Raw genomic sequence first — 23,540 nt, forward strand, 5'->3', positions numbered from 1 at the left:
TTTACCATTGCCCACAAAATACTGTACCAACCAAACAACACCCCTATACTCTCTCAACTCATAATCCCCTATAATAATCTCAACTCTCTCCGCTCATCTACGGTTACTGACTAGTTCCATAAAATCAAACAACACTGCTGGTGACTCCCTTTTTACCAATTCTGTAGGTTCAAAATGGAATTCGTTACCTAGCAACATAACAAAGATTACTTCACTGCCTCTCTTCAAACAAAATATTAAACTCCACTTCCAAAATCACTGGCTCTGCTCCTGTAGCAAACCTGATTAACCTGATTCCCAATACTTTAACTTTACTATAACTACCTCTTCTCTGACTCTACTTCTCCACTTGGCATTCTTCCCTTCCTCCCACACTGTCTTCTAATTTGCTTCATTGCCTATTACTGTCCTAACTTAATACTTTTCATAATCTAACTCCCTTTATTTATTTTCTTTTCCCCTTATTCTTTACACTCTTTTTCTTTACCTACTCTCCCTGTATCCATACCTTACATGTATCTCTGTTTTTCTGTATAAAATTTAACATCTTTTTTCCCTAGTCTGTAACTGTGAGGGGAAGTAATTAATTCATGCACCTTTAATCTTAAGACATATAGCTTCTTATTTTCTTGTAAATATGTATGATAGAAATTAACACTTGTAGTAACAATCTTAAATTGTTCAGTTTGTTGTTATTGTTTCATTAACATGCATACTAATATTTTTTGTCTCTATGTACTAATTTTTGTGGAGCTTTTCTCCCCGGGCCTCTACTGAAAATGGAATTTTCTCCAGCTAGACTAGCCCGGTCAACAAATGTAAAATAAATAAATACAAATAGGACCGAGTCCCCAGCTACTTGAGTCCTGGGTGGCCCTAAGGAAGGATATTCCTGAGCACCATAGAACCAAAAGATGCTCGTCCCCTGGAGGCCAAATTCAATTTGTAATGAGATATAAAAGTACGAGGTCTTGCCCAAGTGGCTGCTGCGCAGATATCCTCCATAGAGGCTCTGGAATTAAATGCTATAGAAGTAGCCATAGATCTGGTAGAATGAGCATTTATTCTGGAAGGTAAGGATAGCGTATTCTGTTGGTAGATAAAGGTAATGACGTTTCTAATCCAGGAGGATAAAGTCACTTTGGAAACAGGTTTACCCAATTTGGGTCCTGCAAAGGCCACAAATAATTGATCTGTTTTCCTGAAAGATTTAGTCCTGTCCAAGTAAAAACGAAGCTGCCGATGCACTTCAGGGGTGTGCAAAAGGTACTCTCCTCTGTTAAAATGCTGTGGGAAGAAAACCAGCAGGTCACTAGATTGGTTAATGGAAAAAACAGAAGTGACCTTGGGCAAGAAAGAAGGGTCAGTACGAAGGGACACCCTATCCGTGTAAAAGATCAAGTAAGGACTCTTGACACTCAATACCTGCAACTCTGATATTCTTCCCGCTGAGGTAAGTGCTACTAGAAGTAAGGTTTTCCATGACAAAAATTTCAAATCACATGAATCAAAAGGCTCGAAAGGAGAACCTGTGAGAGACTGAAGTACCAAAGGCAAGTCCCAGAGTTCTAAGGGAGGCTTGACCGGAGGTTTAACATGTAATGCTCCTTTCAAAAAGGCTTTGCATAGGTGGTGTGACATAATTGAAGAATTATCAAGACCATTATGAAAAATGGCGATAGCTGCTAAATGTACAGTGATCGTCGAAGCTGATGCTCTTGCATGCAAAAGAGTAGTCGGGTATTGTAGAATCTTTTGAATAGGCATAGAGAAAGGCTCTAAGTTCTGATCTTTGGCCCAAATAGAGAACCTAATCCATTTACTAGAATAAACTTTTCTAGTGGAAGGTTTGTGTGAAGCCTGAAGAATTTCACAAACAGGAGATGGGATGTCAGGCAGCCTGGCAGTCATTGGAAGTGAAGGAACCAAGCTGTGAGCTTGACTGTGCATGTTTGGATGAATCAGTCCCTGAGGGTGAGATAGCAGGTCTTGGGAATGATCCAGGAGCCATGGACTGTGAATCAGATGAGGCCATAGAAACGGGAACCAGACTTGATGGGGCCAGTAGGGGGCAATGAGGATCACTTTGCTTCTCAACCTCTGAGCTTTCTGGAAAATTTTGGAGTGAGGGGAAACTGGGGAAAGCCATACAGAAGACCCTGTGGCCAATCATGTGTAGAGCGTCCCTCGGTGGTTCCCCCTGAGGAGGGATCAGGGCAAAGTAGCTTCTGCATTTGTAGTTTAGGGGGGGAAGCAAACAGGTCGCAGCAAGGCTTGCCCCAGCGTTGGAAGATCCGATCTGCTGTTACAGGGTTGAGGGACCACTCATTGAGGCATCAGGATGTTCCTGCTCAGATTGTCCGCAATAAGGTTGGAACTCCCGGGAATGTGTGTTGCTATAAGGAAGCGGTTGGAAGCTATCGCCCAGTGCCAAATCCTCATGACTTCCTGACACGGGGGTAAGATCTAGTTCTGCCTTACTTGTTGATATACCAGACGACTGACATGTTGTCTGACTGAATTGCAATGATCCCAGAGGGTAGGGATGCATGGAACGCTTGCAATGCTAAGAGAACTGCCCTCAGTTCCAGGACATTTATGTGCAAATTGGCCTCCATGGGGGGACCAGGTGCCTTGGACAGTCTTCCCTAGAAATGCCCCTTCCACCCTAACAGGGAAGCATCTGTGGTCACTGTGGCCGTGGGTGGGGAAGACAGAATGGTCGACACCAAAGATTTGTTTGTGGGTTCATCCACCATAACATTTCTTCCTTGCAGCGGTTTGAAAGCCGTATCGTGTGGTAGTGTGGGTAAATTAGCAACGATCATTGTGCGGAAAGGAGCCACTGTAGGATTCTCATGTGCAGTCTCGCCAGTGGTACCATCGTAATGGCAGCCACCATGGAGCTTAAGAGTTGTAGGACAAGATGTGCTGGTACATAGGACTGAGGAAGAATGTCTTGGATTTGATGTGTTATTTTCGAAAACCTGTGAGGGGTGAGAGAAGCTTGACAGGATGCTGTGTTGAAGACCACTCCAATGAATTTGTGTCTTCATTGGAGACATTGAGATTTGTCCTTGTTGATTGTAATCCCCAAGCGAGAGCGAGACCTTGAGTGTAAGAAGATTCCTGATCGGAGCGGTAAGGAGCCAGTCGTCTAGATAGGGAAACACCTGACATCCTTGTAGTCGAAGATGAGTTAATACAACTGCGATACATTTGGTGAACACTCGAGGGGCTGTCAAGAGACTGAATGGCAGTGCCCTGAACTGGTAGTGATTTGCTCCCAGCTGGGAACGGAGAAACCTCCGGGAGCAGTGATCCATCTGTATGTTGTAGTACGCTTCCTGGAGCTCTATAGAGCACATCCAGTTATCCCTCCCTAGGAAGGGAAAAATGGACTGTATTGTGACCATCTGGAGAGGTTTGATAAATTTGTTCAATAGGCTGAGATCCAGGATTGGTCTCCAGTCCCCTGTCTTTTTTGGCACTAAAAAGAACCTCGAGTAAAACCCGGATCCCGTCTGGTCTGGTGGTACTGGTTGGATGTGACTTTTTTTTCCTTAGCAGCTTCTCTATTTCTAAGGCTGCTAATTCCCTCTGATTGGGTGGTACATCGGGGATTCGTTTGACTGGTCTGGGAGTTAAATTGAATGGTATTTGGCAGCCTCTGGATATTATTCTCTGCACCCAAACATCAGTAGTAATAAGATGCCAGGCTAGTAGATGCAGAGAAAAATGACCCCCAACTGCTTCCAGAGGAAAACAATCTGGCTGCTGCTCAGGAAGGCTGGTAGGGTCTGCCAGAGAGAGAATCTCTAGCGTTCTGGTTACATGGACCCCTTCTACCCTGAAAGGGACGTCTTCCATATGAGTTGTCCCCTCTGCCCCGGGGGGATTGTTCACCACGAGTGTCACGAAAAAGGTCCTTGGGATTTTTTTGAACCACATTTTTCCTCCCTTCTGTTTTCTGGAGTAGGACCTCTGGGGGTTGGAAAGACCTATGCCCACAGCAGACAAGGTCTTTCCGTCTTTCTCACTACGTGTAAGTGTGTCTTGTACTTTGGGTCCAAAAAGTGCAGATTCGTCGATAGGTGCATTGACAAAGGAAGATTTTAAAGGGGCCTGCGAAGTCACACAACTGCATCCAAGCATTACATCTCATGACAACGCATGATGCGGCATCTCGAGCTGCCCCCTCGGTGGAGTGAGATACCAAACGCATCGAGGAGTTTGCGATGGATTCAAGGGTAGCTAGCTGCGAGGCGACATATCACGCACTTAATCAGGCAGTACCCCACCAAAGTGGAAGATATTTCAGAAATTAGGTCTCTTTGGAGGCAAGTAAAGTGTGTCAGATAGTTCGGCGACTGAATGGCGAATGTCTCTGAAGCATAGGTCTGTTTCCCTAGTCTGTCCATGATCTGGGACTCTGTTTGGAGGATGGAAGGTGGAACTGTCTTCTGCCAGTTCCCTCTTGGTGGCCGCCGCCACGATCATAGAATCAACTGTCAACTGCTAGGACCAGTGGGGCTGGTCTTCAAATGTAGATAAAATTTTGTCTGGCCTCCGAGGGACAGGTTTTACGTTGTCCGGTGCCTTCCAGGCATGCTGCACAATGAGTTTAACAAGGTCATCTGCCGGTGGAGTCACCCAGGAAATAGATGGCTGAGCATGGAAGGCCTGCAGGAACACAGATTCCTCAGACGAAGAACTGTAGGACTTCCAGTCTCCCCGTTGCTTGGGGATTTCGAGAATGTCTCCGAATGAGATGTCATCTGGGGGAGACCGTGGAGACCCTTCCCCCACATCACAATCAGTGTCTCGGGTACTAGATTCCTCTGGTGAATTAAGGTGCTTCCTCTTGCACCATTTCTTCTGGGGTGGCTCCCCAGTGGAATCTTCTGAGGAGTACTCCGGAGAAGGGGTTCCCTTCAAAGAGGGTTCTTGTGTCTCCCGTGCCCGGAATCCCGAAGTAGAGGGTTGGGAGAGGTGCATGCTAGGGGAGGGTTCTGATATTGATGTCATTGGTGCTGATTCGTATCCACTACCTGTACAGCAGGCCCACCTGAGGACACCTGAGGAGGGATGGGAGTCCGTAACAGGGAGGGCCAATCTTGGAACCGGGGTCACACCTTGCCGTGAGGATCCCATCTCCAGGTGAGGATCACTGAGAGAACTGGAAGCTGGAGCCATGGATATAGATGGCGCCATCAAGAAAATAGCCGCTGGACTAGATACCAAGGTACGGATGGTCTAAGCACTGCTTCGGGAGAGCATCAGTTCCATTGGAGCTGATGCAGCAAGGGTGGACGGTGCCGACAGGGAAAACGCTGCTGTCAGAACTGAGACGGTATGCACGGGAGTGGAAGTATCTTGTCCTTGGCAGGTATTCGAGTTTTGAAGCCGGTGGAGCCAAAGAAACTGTTTGCACCGTGGCTGGGGATGGTGCCGAAGCAGGTACAGTCATCAGAGCCGATGTCTGATCCAAGGATGGCACCGAAGTCAGTGTTGCTGAGGTCAGAACCGAAATAGATGAATAACATGAACGGCACTGAGGGAGAAGAGACAGAGCCTGGTGCCGAAGAGGTGTGCGCTGAGGGCGCCAGCGAAGCACAAAGCTGATTCTGTTCCGTAACTGACTGAGATGCAGGAACCAAGTGACTCTGTTTGTCATTATGTTTTTTGGGTCTTTGGAGGGGGGTGAGACCTCCAACCCCAATAGAGCCTCTGAAAAAGGTTTGAGTAATCTGTTTTTCCTTGTGTATTTTGGTCTTTGGAGGGGGTGTGACCTACGACCCATATAGAGCCTCCGAAAAAGGTATCTAGAGTAATCCGTTTTGCCTTATGTTTTTTGGTCTCTGGTGGGGGTGAGACCTCCGACCCAGATAGAGATAAGTTTATTTGTACGTTCTCCTAGTGTACATATGTCACAGTCCGCTCTAATATGATCCACACCCAAACAGTAGACACAACGAGCATGTGCATCCGAGTTAGGCATCTTCCGTCCACACTTGTCACACTTTGTCTGACATAATAAGACAAGAAGGCTATCATATAGAAAAAACAAAATAAGGGAGAGAATACTAGAGATGGTATTTAAAAAATACCACAAGTGGTAGGGAAGGGCCTGTCAAAGGTAGAAGAGAGGGACAGTAACAAAAAAGGTCAAATTTAAATTACCAAGGAAAAGGGTAGGGAATAGAACTATGTTATAGGCGACAGTGAGAAAAGGCTAACTTGACTAAAAGTGAACCATTCTGAAGAAAAACAGTCTTAAAAAGAGCAATTTTCAACTTGGCTTTGAGAGAGATGGCTAGCACGTCTGACAAGGAACGTGGCAAACGAGATCTGGAGTAACTAGGAGGGGGGGCATTATGGATAGGTCTTAGCTGAGAGTTTTTGGCTGGCACAAGCTTGGAAACGGCCATATCGGTTCTGAGGAGTGAACCGAGGTCCTACTTGTAATGAATGAACAAAGATTTACAACATCAGATAGATCCTTACAAACCTTTTCCTGAGATTTTCCTATGGGAACTTTTTAGTTGTGTCATGCTGAATAGCATTGAGTGACAGCATAACCAGCCAATCAGGACACAGGATTTATTGCTTTGCTAAGAGCTTAATGAGCACCAGCCCCAGTAACCGAAATGGTAAAGGTTGATAATGAAGTTGTAAGTACAGTTGTTTATCTACATTTGTGGAGAATGGTACATTGTTGTATATTCTGTAAAGTTAGACAGTTTATGTCTACTACAACTTTGTCAAGCTAGTAAGTTCTGGAATTGCATGCAGTTTTTTCTGATACTGATTCTTATCTCATTTTTCCATTAAGGGCAGTATTTCGTATTTTTTTTTTATATATGTACAAAGTTCAGGTTGCAAAACATTAAAAAGCAGATGCAGGAGTAAATAATTTTACTGCGACTTCCCTACACAAGGGCAGTCCCTCTAAGGACCTGAGTAATTACTTGCCCGTCAGCCTCACCAGCCTTGTATGCAGAGCCATGAAATGCATCTGAGCAGAAGTCATTTGTGCAAACCTAGGCAGTTTACCTGATCTGGACCCCCTATCATTTTGGTTTTGTGAAGGGCAGATCCAGTCTTCTGAACCTAGTATGTTTCTTGGAAAAGGTTTCAGATGCTGTAGTCAGTGGGGCAGTTGGTGCAAACTTCATACATGTCTCACTCTGGGCAAGGCTTTTGTTACTATTCCCATACTGGTATTATTGAAAAGTTTTGCAAACTTAATGTAAACCCCTACAGTGTCTTTTGGATTGTAAATTGTCTGTTTGATAGAGCCCAGGTTGAAAGCTGTTGGAACCATCTCTGAATGTAAAATTGTAACTAGTGAGGTACCTCCTGTATCAGTGCTAAGACTCTCTCCAGTTTGCTTGGACATTGCAATGTCTGAGAAGTGTGGTTGATCAAACTTGCTAGCAACTGCAGTCTGGGTTTATCTTCTTATCTGCTATTATACCATGACCCCCCCAAAACGTGCATGCTGATTGGCCAGCGTGCACATTGTAAATCGAGTTATACTAATGGAAAATGGTCCGGTCGCCCGGACTTTTTTCCATTAGTATAACTCTGCTTTTAAAACACTGTCTCGCTATGTTAAATGGGTTTAACATAGCGAGACAGCTTTAAAATAAGCAATGGAGATCTCCGTTGCTTATTTTAATGCTGTCTCTATGCTAAACCCATTTAACATAGCAGACAGGTTTTAAAGCAACGGAGAAAGCAAGATCTCCGTTGCTTTTTACTGTTTCGCTATGTTAAATGGGTTTAACATGGCGAGACAGTTTTAAAATAAGCAATGGACATCTCTGTTGCTTATTTTAAAACTGTCTTGCTATGTTAAACCCATTTAACATAGCGAAACAGTAAAAAAAAAAGCAACAGAGATCTTGCTTTCTCCATTGCTTTTGCCCACAGCTCTGATGTACTGCACAGGCGCGCAGTACATCAGAACTGCCGGATGCCAGACATCTGCGGAAGGGCAGTAAACAGGCATTATACTATGCCATTATTTAAGAAAAGTAATAGTTACTTTTCTTAAATAATGTCATGGTATAATAGCAATAACCCACTTCTGGGTGTGGGTAATGCTGTATTTACCCACGGTTGGCTTTGTTTGGTCCCTCGGGCTTCTCCCTCGGGACCAAACCACGCCAACCGTGGGTAAATCCAGCATTACCCACACCCAGGCGTGGGTTATTGCTGTAATACTAAATGGCTCCAGCAAGGACTGGAATATGCACATACCTGGTGTAGCAAAAATTGTCTCTAAGTACAGAAAAGTGCTTCTTAGTAGTAGCATATAGGGAGGGAAGCTGCTCTTACGTCATATATTATAAATAGTACTGATCTTAAGACAGACACTGCCTTAGGAGACGGTTACTTTTGCAGACAGCTGTCGCATTTGATCATCCTATTTCCACGAAAGTCAGGAAATCCTTCTGATCTGACATAGAGGATATTCCCCTTGGAAATTAGCTGAGTCAAAAGAAGTCAATATTTAATTGCTTTTAAATTGTAATGCACTCCTAGGTAAATGGCTTTGCGGAAGTCTAACCATGAAGCCACTTGCACATGCATTTCTATTTGTGAGAGCCTCTGTAGTGGGAGAAACGGTTCCTTAAACGACAAGGCAATATTGCGGATATAGTAGAAATGTGTGGCACATGTGTTTCAGTTCACTGACTCGGTAGTATGTTTAGTTGGTGTTCTGCCCACACACAGTTGAAGTCTACGCAAGCCATTTAAATTAGCAAATCAGAATAATGAGGTAAAAGTTGTGATTTCTGTCTTTGTGGACCAGACCATACATTTTTTTCTCTGTGATGTATCACCCAAATTCCTCAACTTATTTCCTCTCCCAAGACCAGGTTTCTGGTAGGTCCTCCTCATTCCTAGGTATTACTTCTTCAAAGTACAGATAGGGAAAGAATTACCTGGCCCTTCCCAGTGATCTTGCTTATACTCTGGGCTGTAAGACCACTGGATAGACTTTCCCTTTGGTCTTTGTTTGGAAGGGAGGAACATGCTGTACGTCTCCCATGACCTTAGAGTGTCATATTCACACTTGACCTCTTCTAGCTCCTCAAGTGTAATGTGCAGTAACAACCAAACGCTTTCATTTTTGAATCCTAACATGAATCAGTGAAACTTGGACGGTATTGAAGAGGATCTCTTTACAATTAATGCAGCTGATATCCTTCCTTCCACAAGGGAACTCCTCATCCATTTAATTATATCAGTGGAATAAAGTCAGGTAAAGCATCTGTTCTCGCTTGATGCAGGTTTAGTTCTGCCATCCCCAGCAGCCGACTTTCAAAAACTTTGAGATAATAGTGAACAGTTGCACTTGCATATTATCACCACCTCACCCACCTAGATTTATGTAATTAGTATGTTTGCAGACAAGCATATGGGGGAATGGTGAGCTCTCTGCTCTTCTGTAGGAAAAGGTGAATCAGTTTGCTGCTTGCCCCTTGCCCCATTTCGGCTAGCTCTTCTGTTCCCAGATTGCCAGTACCCAGGCTGATAACATAACAGGCAGGATCTTTTCATTTCCTTTACTGGGCTCGCACAGCACTTTTCTATGTAGAAATTATTAAAAAGACAAAAAATCGTGTTACCCTGCTGCAGTCATCACACTTGGGGTTATCCTGTCGTCAGGTGGTCCTCAGTCTGCCGGAATTCCAAAGTCTTGGTCCGGCGTCGGTTGCTGTCGCTTCTCCCCTGACATCAGTGCGCCAGGGATATATATAATGCATCCGACTCCATTTTCTCCAGTCTTTCTTGCCACACGGTGCCCAAAGCAGAAGCAGCTCGCAAGTGCCGGTCGGCCGACTCCTGAGATTTTCGAAGTCGAATTTCAGATCCGAAGTCTTCAATAAAGCTAAGTACCCCATTGTGGAAACTTTTCTTGCCTCAGACCGATGTCAGAAAAAGTTAACAATTGTATTTCTTGTGGGAAGCAAATACCTCATAAGGATTTTCATTCTTACTGCATACCTTGCCTAGGCCCAGACCACGACGTCACTGGTTGTCGTTTTTGTGCTAGGTTTAATAAACGTACTATAAAAAGACGCTTTGATTTCGCACGACACTACTTCGGTAGAAAATTTAACTACACAATGCCGTCGGAGCAACCGACTACCGGCGTGCACAAAAAACGCAAGGATAAAGACAGGCAGCCTAGACCCAAGCCAGACTCCGAGGTCTCGGCTGGACAGGTCTCCGGTTGACTGGTCTTCAGTGAGGCTCCGACGCAGCCCCTGACTACTGCAGATTTGGAACCCGAGACTGCTTCGGAGCCTTCGGTGGAGAGTGCTAGGCCGATGCAGCCATTTTGTTTAGGCCCTACCGACGACTCTGCAGAAAAAGATGTCGGTACTGCAGAAACACCTTTGGTTTCTGAAGGCGTCTTCAGACCGACGCTCACCATAAAAACATATCCTAAGCTTAAGACTCCTATTAAACCAAAAAAGACTGCACTTCAGTCTCCCGTTCAAGGCCCCATGCCTAAGAAACAGATGCTTAAAATGGCTGAAGATTTGATCTCTTCAATCAGGGGTTCCCAACCCCCACCCGACAAGAGGAAGATTATGCCTCCTCTGATCAAGTGTCTATTTCCTCAGGCTCCTCTGAGGACCAAGATTACTCCTTTTCCCCTTATGAAGATTCTGAGGATTCTGTTCCCTCAGCTTCTCCTCCTGAAGACTACTCCTTTGGGGAAACTTTACGCACTATGAGGGAACATTTTCACTGGGAAGGTCAGGACTACTCTGACTCAAAGAAAAGGCTCAGAGAGTTTCTTTTATTCCCCCAGCACAGACCACTTGCCATCCCCCCAGTTTTAGACATAGTGGATGATGTTTACTTAGAATCTAGTTTGAACCCAGAGTCTCTGCCTCCTGCTCCTGCCAAACCAGACGGATACTATAGAGTGCCCGACTCCCACAAATTCCTTTATAAAAGCCCTGTTGCTGATCCAGAGACTATCTCCCAGGGTCCCAAAGGGGCTAAGGCTTCTATGGCAAAAAATTCTGTACCCTCTGAAAGGGACTCCAGAGCACTAGACAGGTGGGGGAAAAAGGTTTACACCTCAGCCACTCTAGGTATGAGAGCACTAAATTGCCAATTTCACATGCTAAAATATCAGCAATTTCTAATGTCTCAGTTAAGACAAAAAAATGAGTACACTCCCTCAACAGTCTGAATTGAAAGAAATGCAGGATCTGTTGCATGCAACTGAACAGGTGGGCAAACATACTTTACAATGTGGGTTTGATTCTTTAGAGGCTTCCTGCAGAGCAGCTGTCACTGGGTCTGTTATACGTAGGCATGCTTGGTTAAAGGAACAAACTTTGCCTGAGCATGTTAAAGCAAAGCTTTTAGATGCTCCCTTACAGCAGGATGTTCTATTTGGAGTTAAAGCAGAAGAAGTCTTAAAGAAAATGGCGGATAAGGCAAAATCTATGTAGACAGTCAAAGATTTTCTACAGGTACAGCCCCCTCGCTTCAGCAGAAATTGGCCAACAAAAAATTGGTCCTTTCCAGCTATTGACAGACCACAGAGGGGTAAATACAGACGTTCAAGAGGCAGAGGACAACCACAAGCCCAATACAAACCTCGACAATGGGGCACTGCAACACAGAAGGGAGGAGAAGACAGGCCCCAAACTACTAGAAGGCAAACTCAATGACTTACACCTCATCTGGCCAAGCAACACTCTCTTGGCAGCTCCCTTGGGAGGAAAACTCACACTTTTTTTCAGACAACTGGCACATTGTCACAAATTATGGGTCCTAGACATAATTTCGCGAGGATACAGATTCCATTTCCACACCTTGCCAATGAAAAGAGGAATGGCAAACCTGCCACTAAATCAGTGGGCAGAGGCACAAAAACAAATTACAGCTCTCATGGACAATGAGAGCCATTCAACTGGTACCTACACGGGAGCAAGGCCAAGGATTTTACTCAAGACTCTTTCTAGTCCCCAGAAAGGACAATGCCTGGAGACCAATTCTGGACCTTTCAATTCCAAACACCTTCTTACAAGTACCCAAATTCAAGATGCTAACACTACAGCAGCTTCTTCCCATGTTGAGCAAGAAAGCATGGCTAGTAACGTTGGACCTCAAGGAGGCATACCTGCATGTCCCTATTGGACAAAGTTGCAGAAGATACCTCCATTTCATTGCAGGTTCAACCCATTACCAATTCTCTGCACTGCCCTTGGGCTTATCCACTGCGCCCAGGGTCTTCACAAAATGCTTGGCACCAGTAATTGCATACTGCAGACAAAGAAGAATTCAAATATACCCATACCTGGACGACTGCCTCATCCAAGCAGAAAGCAAGGACATCCTCTTACAACATCTGGCTTTTGTAAAACCTCTTCTAAGTTGCCTGGGGTACACAGTAAACAAAAAGAAATCAAAACTAGTACCCTCACAAAATATGACATTCCTGGGTGCCAGCTTGAATACAATGGCCCAGAAGGCTTAACTGACGCCAGACAAACAACTACAACTGACTCTATTTCAAAACAATGGCAACAAAGACCCAACTCCCTGCAAGAAAAATCCTGCAGGCCTTGGGCTTCATGGCATCTTGCATACTACTAATACCATTTGCAAAGCTGCATATGAGGAAATTACAGTGGTACCTAAAAAGCGTATGGTCTCAACACAGCCACAACTTGGACACAATGATCTCTCTCATTCCCTGCCTACAACAGGAGTTTCTATGGTGGTCACAGGCATGTCACCTCAAGGGTCAGCTTTTCACCTTGCCCCCAGCCAGGCAAACTATGACAACAGATGCATCGGACTATGCCTGGGGGGCACACATGGCAGGACAGTGCATTCAAGGCATATGGACTGCAGATCAAAGGAATCTGCACATCAATCAAAAAGAGATGCTAGCTGTACAGAATGCTCCGACAGCCTTCAAGAACCTATTGCATCCAGGACAACTTACAATAAGGATGGACAACACCACAGTAATGTGGTACATAAACAAACAAGGGGGTACACACTCCTACCCTCTATGCAGGCAATCGATGACCTTGTGGAACACAGCACTAGCTTACCAAGTTCAGTTGCAAGCTCAATTCCTGCCAGGAAAAAAGAACACATTGGCAGACGACCTCAGCAGAAACATCATGGATCCCCACGAGTAGAAACTGGATCCACAAGTATTTGCAATGATAACTCAAAAATGGGGCCTTCCAGACATAGACCCGTTTGCCAGCCCCCAAAACTATCAACTAACAAAATTTTGTACAAGGACACTTCACCATCAAGCTTGGAAAGTGGACGCACTCTCATTCAGTTGGAAAAACCTGACAGTATATGCCTTCCCTCCATTGCCTCTCCTCACAATGGTGCTTCTGAAAGTCAGAAAGGAGAGACCACGACTGATACTCATAGCCCCAGACTGGCCACACCAGCACTGGTACCCTCTATTAAGGAATATGGCCCAGGGCCCACCTTTGATTTTACCACAAATTGCCCGTTTGCTCACACAGCAAAACAATCAGATTCTACACAGCCAGCTGAAAACCTTAAATCTGGCTGCATGGCATATCACCTAAGCATCCAGCCAGCTCCTCTTTCCCAAGCAGTTATGGATGTTATTCTGGAAGCTAGGAGGCCCAGCACCAGAAAGGCCTATTTGGACAAATGGAAAAGGTTTTGCGCCTGGAACCAAGCTAAAGGCCAAAATACACTTCAGCCTAGCATGCCTCAGATCCTACAGTATTTAACTGAGATGCTGCACAAAGGACTTTCTTTTTCTTCCATTAAAATCCACGCATCAGCTATTTCAGCCCACTACAACATGGATCCACCCTTATTTTCACATCCACTTCTAAGGCAGTTCCTCAGAGGGGCAAAAAACATTAGGCCCCCCAGGAGAGCACCTACACCAACATGGGACCTCAATTTTGTTCTGGAAAACTTACGCTACCTCCCTTTGAACCAGCCTTCTCTGCAGATCTACAGTTTATATCATGGAAGACTGCCCTGCTGCTAGCAATAACTTCAGCCAGAAGAGTCTCAGAGCTGCAGGCTTGGTGGCAGTGGAACCTTTCCTCATTTTCCATCAAGACAGAGTTTCTCAACAAACTAATCCTTCATTCATGCCTAAGGTGGTTTCCAGTGTGGCTTTAAATCAAACCATCCACTTATACCCACCTTCTTCCCAAATCCACAGAACAAAGGAGAAAGACTCCTGCATTCCTTGGACATTCACAGGCAACTTCGTTACTACTTGGATAAAGCTAAGGTTTTCAGAAAATCTGACCAACTCTTTGTATCCTATGCTACAACTTCACAAGGGAAGGCTATATCAAAACAAACCATTTCCAAATGGATAGGACATTGCATTCGTTTTTGCTATACCCATCATGGAAAACCAGTTCCTGCTACCCTTAGGCCCCACTCTACCAGGGCAACAGCTATATCTACAGCCTTCCTCAGGGGGGTTCTTACCAAGGAGATTTTGGAAGCGGCAACATTGGAGTTCAGTACACACCTTTACCAAACACTATCGCTTACCACTTTAAGACTAGAGCTGGCTTCGCCACTGCAGTTCTGCAGGGCCTTCTAGCCCCCTCTGACTCCTCCACCCATCCTTAGCTTTGGGATTCTACCCAAGTGTGATGATTGCAGCAGGGTAACACGATGAACATAGTACAGTTTTGTACCTACCATAAATGTAGATGTTGGAGTGTACACGCTGTTGCAGTCCAGGTTACCCTCCCTCCATCCCCTCTGATCTAACTGGCTAAATCTCTACAATACCTTCCTGATGTATTTGCTTTTAGCTGGAGGGATTTTGTGTTTGTGCTAAAATTTCTTAAATTGGTACTAATTACTGACCACCTCTTTGGGGGCACCTGACATCTGGTGCAAGAAAAACTGAAGAAAATGGCGTTGGATGCATTATATATACCCCTGGCGCACTGATGTCAGGGAAGAAGCGACAGCAACCGACGCCGGACCAAGACTTTGGAATTCCGGCTGACTGTGGGACCGCCTGACGACAGGATAACCCCAAGTGTGATGACTGCAGCAGGGTGCACACTCTAACATCTACATTTTATGGTAGGTACAAAACTGTACTTTCTTTTACTTACTGGCAGATTTAATACCGTGCAGGTCAGTGTAGTCCTAAAATACGAGTTGCAGATCATAACCAGACTTGGAATGCTTGTGGTGCATGATAATATATAACATATGTTAAATTGTACAGTTCTGGTGCCTGAGATTACAGGAGAGGTTTCTGATTTTGTTTAGTAGTCCGTTATAAGGAATATTCAGCTTTGAGAAAATAATACTATGTTCCAAAGGGTGTCATTTTGTGTAGTGAAGTACAGCTTTGTAAGACTGTCGTAATGTACACAAAGTGATCATTGAAAGTAAAAGCTTGATAGTAGTTGAAACATGTTTAAGTTGTTAATGTTTAATTTTTTTTTTCTTAGTTACAGCTACAGAAGACACAGTATTTGCAGTTGGGTCAGACCAGAGGTCAATACTATGGCGGATCCCTGCCAAATGTGAACCAAATCGGTAACAGTGCTATTGACCTTCCTTTTCAAGTAAGTTTTTATTTGCATTCAGCATAGGCCAGTCAGAAAATCTGCAGCAACTAGCCAACAGAGCTTGTGACTTTTGAAAATTCGTTATTTTGTAGCTTTTGTCAGAGTCATCTGATAGGCTTCCAGAAGTTATGCTTTTTTTCAGTTGATGTCAATATTAGCTGTCTAATAGGCTGATTTAAAATTTAGCAGCATTTGTACCATGTGTCATTGCTAGAATTAAAATAGGAAGTGTCACTGATGTGTTTTCTGTTGTATGTATATGTTTTGTTGGATTAAAAGAAAGTGTAGTCAAAGATGGGTTTTCAGAATGCACGTAATCCTTTCTAAGTTGTTGAAGTCTGCTTCTGCATTAAATAGCACATTTGATGCTTTTAGCTACTTTAGTGTCTGCTAGTAAATGTAATGTGTGGAGTTTTACTCTGCCTGGAAACTGAGTTAATCGAACTGTACTGCTGTTAAATCTTATAAGCAAAGTCCTTTTTTACTAGTGGCACTACTCAATTTTTTTTTCTTGGTTTGGGTGCCATCTGTGCAGATGTTTGTCGTTTCTGTGGGGGTGCTCTGGTTGTTCCCATATCCCAAAAACGGGTCTACTTGAGATTACCGAAGTGACTTCTAAAACACAGAGCCGACAACACTGACACTACACAAAACTGACACCTCACATACCCGACAAACTGCCATACAACATACAGACAACAACACACACAAGCAACATACAAAATAAAAAAACGCAACATTCAAAATAAAACTACCTAGTTCCCCTCAACCACATCCCCGTCCACCATCTAAACTAATCTAAACCTGTAGCACTAACACAAAACATACACTATGAAAAAAATCTTAACATACATACCTTTACATTTCACGTTTTTGCAGGGGGACTATGCCCCCCTGCACCCCCCCCCAAGCCCCCTGCTACTTGTAGGTACCAGTTCCAAAATCACACTACAACGTCCATAAGAGCGAATTTCCTGTTCTGCACAGGTTGGACTGTCGAGCATTCGGGAGTAGGCATTCTGACATATCGCTCATTTTGACACGTCAAACTTTTCGCCTTAGTGTTTTAAAATTCGGTCTACTGAGATTTCGTTAATCTCAAGTAGACTCCCCAAAAACATACTGTAGGTGAGTTCATAGGTTCATAGATTCATAGGTGTGTACTAGGATAATGGCCTTGGAGCGTTTACAAGCCTAACCCATAGAAATGCCCTGGCATCATGCCACCCGACGTTGATTCCCAGTTGGTCTATCAGGTAGAGCCACTGGAGTGATCCCGAGGGTGAACTTTCTTCAACAGAAATCTTGATGAGTGGATGGGCAATAGAGAGTCCGCGAGGTGCTCTGCTTGACATGTATGGGAAGTCCACTCCAGAGCATGGGCAGTCTCTGGGTGAGGAATCTGTCTCTCCAGCATATTCTATTGATTGTGGTAATGAGGTTAAGGTCTCTGAAATGTGTGGTGTGGAGGGATTGGGATTTCTTTAGATGTAGCATTTCTAACAGAGCTGGGTCAGGCATAGCTTTGTAAGTCAAGCAGAGATCGCCTCTAAGTAGGCAGAAGAATACCTGGAGTCTTTTGAGTCTGTCCATGTAGGACATGTGTTTAATGCCTGTGATCCTCTTCATGAGGTACTCCTGTGGCCTCTCCAGCTGTTGCAGGTGTTTAGTGAGGTTCATGCCAAATGGGGCATTATACTCGATGATTGGTCTAATGAGGGAATAATAGAGAGAGATGATTACCTCTTTCTTCCTGGATGCAAAACCTTTGGTAATGAGGTGTGCCACATAGAAGGACTTTCTGACCACAGTGGCAATGTGGTGGTCGAAGGCAAGATTGCTGTCAACCTGCATCCCCAGATCTCTTGTAACGCCTTTAGCATTCAATGGGCTCCCATCGATGTGGTAATTTTAGTGGGAACTGAGTGTTTTACCAAAGGGGATGACTACACATTTTTTGGCGTTAAGCTTAAGGCCATGGTTTCAACACCAGTCATTGGTCTCAGTGAGGCCTTTCTGTAGGATGTCTGCATCACTTGGGGAGTTAATAATGGCTCCCAGCTTGCAGTTGTCTGCGAACTTGGTTAGTCAGAGTCCCTTTGTGTTGGCCTGGACTTCTAAGAAGTAGATGCCAAACAGGAGAGGACCCAGGACCGATCCTTGTGGGGACTCCACTCATGACTGGTCGGCAGTCTGACTTGGAGTCAGCTATTTTTACACCATTTGTTCTATCTGTGAGCCAATTTGCAACACACGTAATGATATAGGGGTTGATGCCTAGTTTGGTGAGTTTATCAATATTTCCCCGAGTGAGGAATGGTATCAAAGGCCTTGGCCGGATCGAGGTAGGCTGGTATACACTACCTTACCTTCATCCACAGCCCTGGTGACTGACTCAAAGAAGTCAGCCAGGTTGAGCAGGTATGATCTCCCTTTCACAAAGCCAAATTGCGTGGGGTCTAGAGTTTGGAGATTTCCTCTATCTTTGTTAATCAGGTCCATGATGATGATCTCCATAGCTTTACATATCAGACTAGTCAGGTTAATGGGGCGATAATTCCCAAGGTCTGTAGTCGCTTCCCTTTATGGAGAGAGTGGACTGTAGCAGTGCGCCATTCGGTAGGGACAAAGCCTGAGGTGAGCCTGTGACTGAACAGGGCACACAGATGTGGTGCCAGTTCGCTTTGTAGTTCATGTAGAACACAGCCAGGGATATTTTCGGGTCTCATGAAAGCTGTATTTGTGGCCTTGGACAATGCAGCTTTAACCTGTACTGCAGTAATGCTGGGTCCCTGGCATTCTTCCAGTATTGTGATTGGTCCTTTGGGGGAAGGGGTAAAGTTGGCACTGAATCTGTCGGCCAGTATGTTGGCAATATCTGTTGACTGGTATAGGAGGTACCATTGTGCAGTATCTCAGAGCAAGTCTAGGTATTGCCGAGGAGCTTCTTGATACAGCTATAGAAGGCTTTGTGATTGTTTTTAGTGTCTGCTGCAATTCTGCCTTCATAGCTGGCTTTACAGGATTTGATGAGGGATCTCAACTTTTTGTTGAGGCTAATAAGGGTGTTTTTCCAGTCTTGGGACTTGACCTTTTTCTGCAACAGTTTCTTCTTTCTGTTGTAGAGTTTATTAATCGCAGGAGACCACCAGATTGGCTTCCTTTGTTTTGGAGGCGAGCGTTTTGGTTCTGTTGAGTATGGCTAGTTCCATGCATTTGTGTACATGTTCATACAGTGCATTGGTGTATGATTCGGCAGTCATGCAGCTATTTTCCATTGGCATGGGTGCTGTGAAGTTAGCCACCCCCAGTTTAGGAGTCCAAAGTTAGCTTTGGAGAAAATTTTCAAGATGGTTACCTTTGCGGAGGGTATGGGTGAGATGTGGATTTCCATGGTGATTAGTTTATGGTCTGATCTGACTAGGGAGGGATTGACTATTGGTGTAGAACAGTGGTCACCCATGTTAGTAATAACCAGGTCAAGGATGTTGCTTCCTCTAGTGGAGGTCAGAATGAGCTGGTCCAGGGTATTGGAATTGATGAATTCCAGGAAGCATTGGGCCAGTGTATTGGTGCTTGAGTAGTTTTTCCCAGTTGATGGAGGGGTAGTTGAAGTCTCCTAGTAAAAGAGAGTGTTGGGTTAGACCTTGATAGATTCCAGGGTGCTTAGGAACATGGAGTGAGAGTCTAGGGACATGGTTGGGGACCTGTAGCAGGCTATGAACTGGATTGCCATCTTACCCAATGTTAGTTATACTTGAAGTATCTCAGATGCGTTATGCTGGGCTGCTAGTCTGGAGGTGTGCATATCCTTTATGAATATGGAGACACCACTGCTTTTGGAGCTTCGGTCCATGTTTTGGGGCTGAAAGGTATGGAATGAGTTATAGCCTGGTAGTGCAAGGGTGCTTTCTGCCACTTTAAACTAGGTCTCTGTTACAGCACAAATGTCGGATGTTTTTCATTTTGAGGAGTGCTTTGAGCGAGTGCATCTTGAGATTTAGACTTCTAGCGTTGAGCAGCATGACCCTCCGATTGCATTTATTTATAGCTGTTACGGTGGTAATTTGATCTTTGGAACATCGCCTAAAAAGGGGTGGCAAGAGCCTTAGCCAGTACCCAGAAACCCAGGAGTGACAGATGCAGGCCATCTGTGGCAAAACATCAAGGTCCGTCAGTCATGTCATCCCAAGCAGACAGTTGGAGCTCTTTTCCAAGTTGATGGTCTGCATACTGTGTGCAAGTACCTGCATTTATATATCCAAAGTGAAATAACTTGACTGAAAAGAAATAAATGTTGAAAGGACTCCAGTCGCAACTAAACAGCTTCAAAAAATTTACTAAAATATAAAAAGCCAGTAAAATAATGTAAGCACTTTCATCTCATCACAGAGACTTCATCAGACAAATAATGCCTTCTACATCACTTCCTTAAATACCCTCCTTAATTAACCCCTTGCAGTACCTCATGTAAATAGCTTTTCACATTATATAGTGTTAAAAAACTGTTTGTAAAGCTTGAGTGCCATAACATTTTCTACCAATTTAAAAAGTTGAAATTAATTTTTCATTTATGCTTATAGTGCTAAGAATTATAGAACCAAAACCTATTTAAGTCTCAATTCATCCTATAATAGCTGCCCTTTCCCTTAAAATAGGCTTAGCAGGTACATATTCATTCATACCAGGGGGAAGGTGGCTTTTAACCTAAGTTGCCATATCAACTTCTTTTTTTATTAATGTTAATTTCCATTCACCACCTCTTGGGTTCGTTTTCAATGCATCCAAGATACCAAACTTGAAGCCCCCAAATTTGACACACTCACATGAGTGTTTGTATAAGGCACTAGTTTATTTTCGTATGTCGTAAAGGTGCTCCTAAATTCTATTTTTGAGCACCCTCTCAGTTTTACCTATGTAAAAACATGGGCAGCCCCCACATTTTCCTAAATATGCCAGTTTGGAGGTTGCACGGTTACCTTTTTTGAAATGGATTTTACTCTGCAGTCCATTTTCTAAGGTTAGATTTTGTGTACCAATGATGTAGGAACAAAAGTTTCATGCTCCACAAGATGTTGTCCCCCTTTTCACTTCCACATTTTTGAGTCTATCACCCTCAAGGAGTTCCTTAACATTCTTTCCTGTCCTGTAGGTGAACCTCAGCTTGTCGCCCACTATTTCACTTAGATCTTTACTGATTTTAAAAATGCTCCAGTTAGCTTGTAGGATATCACTCAGAGGTTTGGTAAAATGTTTAAACTCCGTAATAAATGCGTTCTGAATCCTGAGTGTTTCTGTATCAAGCCCCACCTTCAAAATGGGGGTGTGTTTAGTACCCCATCCTTTGAGAACATCCTCCAAAGTTTTGATAAGCAGTTCACTAGGGTAGCCCCTGTGGGTGAACATTTCTTTAAGCTTATTTAATTCTGTCCCCAGTTCATTGTGGTGAGATGTCATCCTAGCTATCCTAATAGCTTGACCCTTCACTAGGTTTCTTTTTTGAAATTGGGGGTGACAACTATCATAGTGCATATAGCAGTTACACTAAGTATCCTTCCTATGGGATATTAGGTTTAAATTCTTCAATGATGTGTGACACAGTTACATCCAGGTCGTTAGTTCTGTCCTTGTTCCACTCGTGTGTAAATTTAAAATATGTGGTGCAACCATTTAGGTACTCCAGGAATCTAGGTATTCTCTCAGGGTCACCATCCCACAAAATAAAGATGTCACCCAGATAACTCACATATAAGTGCACGAATTTTGAAAAGTTACTGTTAAGGACATATTGCCTTTCCCATCCCAACATAAGATTTGCATAAGCTGGGGCACACACTGCCTCCATCACTATTCCAGTAACTTGCTGAAAATATTCACCCTGGGAGTGAATGTAGTTGTTCTCCAGCATAAGTTCCATTAATTCAACTAATAAGTTCGTCTGACAGTATGGGTTAAAAAGTAAGGGATTAATGGAAAAAATTTAGTCCCTCATTCTTGGGGATGACTGAGAACAAATCGTTTACATCAAAAAAATCAGACCTTCCTTCCTAATGGAAGATTTTAATCTACTCAAGAAATCCCACGAGTCTTTTATCAGGTGTGGAATATTAAAAACTATTTTCTTCACATTATGGTCTATGTATACTGCTAATGGGTGGGTTTTAGAGCCACGAGTCGAAACTATAGGGCTAAATGGCGGAGTTTCAACTAATTTGTGAATTTTTGGTATTCCGAAGAAGTTAGGTATAATGGGGCTAACCTGTACCAAAAAATTGTAAGTAGCCACACTAATCTACCATCTAGTAAGTACTCTTCTAAGTATGAGTCAGTTCTCCGGGAAGCAATAGATATCTCATTCCTTGAAACTGGGGTACAAGTCTCATTACTAGTCAAAAGGTTGGTCATGGCATTGTTGTAAGCCTCACTCCCATAAAACACCCCCCTCTCCCTTGTCAGGCTTCATAACTCTTACTCCACTGTCTTTCCGTAAAAGTTGAAGTGTTTTATTTTCCTCTCTAGTAATATAAGAGGGCTAGGGTCCTTTGAAACCTGTTTGCAAATGTCCTCAGTTACACATTTTTCAAATATCTGCAAAATTGGGTGGAGGGGTGGGTTAAAAGTGCTGTTTCTTTTAAGCTCACTAACCTTTTTTCTTAAATTATTCCTAACCTCGTTTTCCTTAAAGAATATGCTTAAATTAACTTTCCTTAAAAAATAGTTTAAGGTCAAGAAGAGTTAAAACTGCCTTAAAGTCCACCTTAAAACTGGGCACAAATTTTAGATCTTTCAAAAACAAAGTAAAATGTTCTTTCAGTAACTCTCTCTCAGTGTAATTATAAATCTTAAAGTCCCTAAATTGCCCAACTATATCATTTCTGTCATATTTTATGCATTCCTCTTTGCCCCTGCTTAGAGTTCCTTATACGCCTGGGCTTGGTAACCCTGTCCCGAGTCCAGGTTGGTTCTCATTTTGTTTAACCTCTCAGACCGCCTCAGCGGAAAAAAATCCGTATTAGGGGCAGAAAATGAGTCATGTTCATTCAGCCTTCCCCTCTTATTTTGTAAGTAGTTGGATTCATATCTAGGGGGTGAAAGGGATATGTGTGGAAACCCACATCCCTCCCTCCCTTCTCCCTGCTTAGTGTGTCCCAATGGTTTTGGACCAGGGTATGCTGTTCCTTCATCATATTGCATCCTGTCCCTTGCCATTTTCTTTTGCTTCCTAAGGGATATATTCTGACATTTTTTCTCTGCATTAGTTAAAATACGATGATACAACTGTTCATTTTCAGGGAACAATGAATCTTTCAATATATCACTGTTAAGTATGTCCACCTCTTCTTTCAGCTGGTTAATCCTAATTTCATTAAATTTAAGAATAATTTTCATCAACTCAAATCCACATTTGTCAAAGAAACCCCCAAACTCTCTAATAATGTTGGTATTGTACAGCATCCAAAAAGGATACTTAAAAAATCTTAACCCCTGTGAAACAATTATCATTTTCAAACATTCCTTGATAAAACTTTGATCAATTTGCAAAGGGATTACATTTTTTAAGTATCCTTTTGGGATTGTGGTCAATATTGACATTATTAGAGAGTTTGGGGGTTTCTTTGACAAATGTGTATTTGAGTTAATGAAAATGATTCTCAAATTTAATGAAAATATTAACCAGCTGAAAGAAGAGGTGGATATACTTAACAGTGATATATTGAAAGATGTATTGTTCCCTGAATATCAACAGTTGTATTATCATATCTTAACTAGAAGGGAGGGGGAGAGGAATGGATGTGGGTTTCCACATGTCCCTTTCACCCCCTAGATATGAATCCAACTACTTACAAAATAAGAGGGGGAAGGCTAGATGAACTTGACTCATTTTCTGCCCCAATACGGATTTTTTTCACTGAG

At 43.5% G+C, this 23,540-nt stretch overlaps 1 protein-coding gene across 1 annotated transcript in view; it reads left to right on the forward strand.

Annotated features, from left to right (window-relative positions):
• CRTC1 (CREB regulated transcription coactivator 1) overlaps positions 1-23,540 on the forward strand; it is a 1,948,027-nt gene that overhangs the window by 63,209 nt on the left and 1,861,278 nt on the right. Inside the window, exon 2 of the mRNA XM_044053956.1 lies at positions 15,507-15,623. Coding sequence (XP_043909891.1) covers positions 15,507-15,623 — 117 coding nt within the window. The remainder of the gene's footprint in view (positions 1-15,506; positions 15,624-23,540) is intronic.

The sequence above is a fragment of the Protopterus annectens genome, chromosome 13.part0 (genome assembly GCF_019279795.1).
Source record: "Protopterus annectens isolate FY-2018-M chromosome 13.part0, PAN1.0, whole genome shotgun sequence".
Lineage (NCBI taxonomy): Eukaryota > Metazoa > Chordata > Ceratodontiformes > Protopteridae > Protopterus > Protopterus annectens.